The sequence below is a fragment of the Oncorhynchus nerka genome, linkage group LG15, assembly GCF_034236695.1.
Source record: "Oncorhynchus nerka isolate Pitt River linkage group LG15, Oner_Uvic_2.0, whole genome shotgun sequence".
NCBI lineage: Eukaryota > Metazoa > Chordata > Actinopteri > Salmoniformes > Salmonidae > Oncorhynchus > Oncorhynchus nerka.
Genome location: NC_088410.1, coordinates 9,151,225 through 9,154,950, shown reverse-complemented (window position 1 = coordinate 9,154,950; position 3,726 = coordinate 9,151,225). Strand labels below are relative to the sequence as shown.

The 3,726-nt window shown below is 46.7% G+C and overlaps 1 protein-coding gene across 1 annotated transcript in view; it reads right to left on the bottom strand.

Moving 5' to 3' along the window:
- Positions 1-3,458, bottom strand: part of LOC135560322 (zinc finger protein 665-like) — a 16,452-nt gene extending 12,994 nt beyond the window's left edge. The window contains exons 1-3 of the mRNA XM_065002182.1: positions 3,323-3,458; positions 2,255-2,834; positions 6-2,070 (exon numbers count right to left, since the gene is read on the bottom strand). Of these exons, the coding sequence (XP_064858254.1) occupies positions 6-2,070; positions 2,255-2,776 (2,587 nt within the window). The 5' untranslated portion in view covers positions 2,777-2,834; positions 3,323-3,458. The remainder of the gene's footprint in view (positions 1-5; positions 2,071-2,254; positions 2,835-3,322) is intronic.
- Between the last annotated feature and the right edge of the window lie 268 nt (positions 3,459-3,726).

The window sequence follows — 3,726 nt, the reverse complement described above, 5'->3', positions numbered from 1 at the left end:
CATGCTGATTGGGTGGTGGGTAGGGATTAGGAGTCTTGGGACAGAGACAGGCTGAGTTTGCCTGTGTGTCTCCTGATGTTTCTTCAGACTGCTCAACTGAGCAAAGGCTTTATCACACAAGCGGCACTGGAACGGTTTCTCTCCTGTGTGGGTCCGCCGGTGGTTTTTCAAGACATTCCCATCACGAAACCTCCTCCCGCAGTCAGGGCATTGGTACGGTTTCTCTCCAGTGTGGATTCGCAGGTGAAGAATGCAGTGGCTCTTACTTGTGAAGCTCTTGTCACAGTAAGTACAGCAGTAAGGTTTCTCACCCGCATGAATCCGGAGATGAAGTTTTAAACTCCCTGTCAGGGAGAAACTCTTCCCACACTGAGGGCAAAGGTAAGGCCTCTCTCCAGTGTGCTTCCTCTGGTGGACTAGTAAATTACGTTTAGTGGAGAAGGTCTTGTCGCACTGTGGGCAGTGGACACGGCTGTTGTGGGTCTTCTGAATGTGATCCTTCAGAAGAGCCTTGGTAGAGAACTTCTCCCCACAGTGGGGGCATGGAAGAGGGCCTTGGTGCATACGGACTGGACCCAGTGTCTCCCCCTTGTGGTTCTTCAGGTGGTGCTGCTTTAACGAGATTGTATGACGGAACTTCATCCCGCACACTGAGCAGTGATAGGGTTTCTCTCCCGTGTGAGTTCTCATGTGTCTCTGTAAGAGTCCTGATTGGGTAAAATCCTTACCGCAACGAGGGCAGACGTACGGTTTCTCCCCAGTATGGATTCTCAGGTGTATTTTAAGATTGTCGGCATATCTGAATCCCCTTCCACATTCAGAGCACACGTGTGGGTTCTTCAGAGGATCACTAGGCGGGTGTCGAGTCTTAATGTGTGATTCCAGTCTTTCTGCAGTTATGAAACTCTTCTTACATTGACCACAGCGGTGAGGGTGGTCTGTGTGAACAATTTCCTGGTGATGTTTCAGGCTTATTTTTACACGGAAATTCTTCCCACAATCCGAGCAGTGGTAAGGTTTCTCACCTGTGTGGGTTCTGATGTGTTTCTGTAAGTTTCCAGAATCATTGTAGTCCTTCCCACAATGATGGCAGACGTACGGTTTCTCCCCAGTGTGAGTTCTCAGGTGTCTCTTAAGACTGCCGGCCTCACTGAATCCCTTTCTGCATGTAGAGCACACGTGTGGTTTCTCTCCAGTCAAGTTATCTCTGTATCTCTTCAGGTACTGTAGGTGTAGTTTTAGACTTCTTGCTGTGGTAAAATTCTTCCCACAGTGATCACAGATATGGGAGCCATCTCCTGAGAGGGGTTCCTTGCGTTGCTTAGCATTAGGTGTGCTGCGAAGCTTCTCTCTTGTGTGTTTTCTCTGTTGTAGTCTCTGTTCGCGTGAGGTAGCAAAGCTCATCCCACAGTCGTCAGAGGAGAAATGGTAAGGTTTCTCTCCTGTATGGACGCTCGTCTGAGGGACAACGACCTCCTCTCCTTGGTGAGTTCTTTTGATGTGTTTCTTCAAGCCTCCAGATTCAATAAAGTCCTTCCCACAACGAGAGCAGTGGAAAGGTTTCTCTCCCGTGTGAGTTCTGATGTGTCTCTTTAAGGTTCCAGATTCAGTGAAACCCTTCCCACACTGATAACAAACGTACGGTTTCTCCCCAGTGTGAGTTCTCCAATGTATCTTAAGACTGTAGGCCTGAGAGAATCCCTTTCCGCATTCAGAGCACACGTGTGGTTTGTCTGCAGTGACGGTATCACTGAATCTCTTCAGGTTCTGTAGGTGTAGTTGTAGACTTCTTGCTGTGGTAAAATTCTTCCCACAGTGATCACAGATATGGGAGCCAGGCCTGTCTCCTGAGAGGGTTTTGTGTTGTTCAGCATTAGACCAGCTGTGGGGTTTCTCTCCCGTCTGTGTTGTCTTGTGTATTATATGGCTACTCTGCCCCGGTGTCTTCCTGCAGTCGACCAGCCGCACAGACACCCTCTTCTGACTCTGCAGTAAGATACTACTGGGAAAGGCACGACCTGGGGACTCTGGGCGAGGGGAGGGGGGCGGGGGAGGCTTGTCCTGGAAATCCTTTAAAAAAGAGACAGACTTAATCAGGGTAATACTCTCAAAAGTCTTTCCTTGATTCCTTTGACTCCTTTCAAAAAACATTGGAGGAGAAATTACAAGAGGATGAACCTTGAATCTTCTCCTCCAATGCATTTATAGAAGGAGGTCAAGGAATAATTTTATGACTGGAAAAATAAATACTCACCTCTCTAACTCTCTGCTCTGGAGTGTGCCTCTCTGGATCTGACTCTGCCTCCAGCCCATCGCTAGCCAACCAATCCTTGTCCTCCACGTCCGAGTCTTTGTCGCAGTCTGCAGTGTCGTCATCGGATTGGCTGGAACTCAAGTGTTCCGCCTTCAGTCCATTGCTAGGCAACCAATCGCTGTCCTCCTTGTCGCATTCTTCGTCATAGTCGATAGCATCATCATCATTGGACTTGCTGGGACTAATTTGTGCCCCACTAGCATCCTCCAGCATCCTTCTGATGTCCTCTTTCAGTTGGACTAACCAAGACATTCCCTGCTCCTCTGATTTCATTGAATCCGTCTTGTCCCACATTTCCTCCATGACTTTACGCCTTAATAAGCGATGATTCATCCCTTTAATTTCAGATCCATCTTTGCCATGACGTTCACACAGGTAGCGTAAATTGTCCACGGTTAAAGTGAATAAACTCTGTTCAATTTCATCAATCAACGTTTCCTTCTCTGAACTGAGTGGATTCATATTGTCCTGCTCGTGTGGCAACAACGACAATGCAGTCAATGGCAGGACTTTAGAGAACCTGTAAAAAAGATGTATACATCAAAACACTCATCTGTAATGTCACGTCATCATTAGCTGATATTTAAAACACGTCACCAGGCGTTGGGAGATCTGGCAGCCGTCTACAAAGAAGCCTGGGACGTGACGGTCGCTTTGTTAGCCGTTTAGCAAGTTAGCTGACTACTTAGCTTAGCTAGCTATTCTGTTCACGTTGTGTAGGGGACCCAAATCAGTTCAATCGATTTACAGATCCTGGAAATACACATTCACAGCTTGAACGTGTAGCAAAGTTGGGAAAATAAACCTCATCTTACAGTATACAATAAACACTACAACAGATCTAGCTAGATAACGGTGTACAAAGCAGCTACACGTTAGCGTAGCTAGATCAGCATGTGCTAACTTAGCTAGCTACCCATGTGGACCTAGCCATCTAGCAGCTATATCGCTGACTATGCCTATCTACAAAGCGAATATACATGGTCTATATATGTATTTATAATATACCTGGCTGCTTTTAATAACTCTGTTCATATAGTCTGTGATTTTCCTTCTGATGTTTACATTTTGACCACAATTCTACTGGCAGCAGTTCGATGACGTCGCATTCTTCTTCTTCTTCTTCTTCTTCTTCTTTGGGATCTAACGCCGGTTGGCATCCAATATGTTGCATTACCGACCCCAACTGGACTTTAATATAAATCCATGATACTTTGTGATACAAAACGGGAAAAGAGGGAAATTAGAAAATAATCCAATAAAATATATTTTTAAAACCCTTCCGACTAACCCTACACTCATTCATAACCGCAGGGCTCTCCAGAGGGTGGTGCGGTCTGCACAACGCATCACTGGGGGCAAACTACCTGCCCTCCAGGACACCTACAGCACCCGTTGTCACAGGAAAGCCC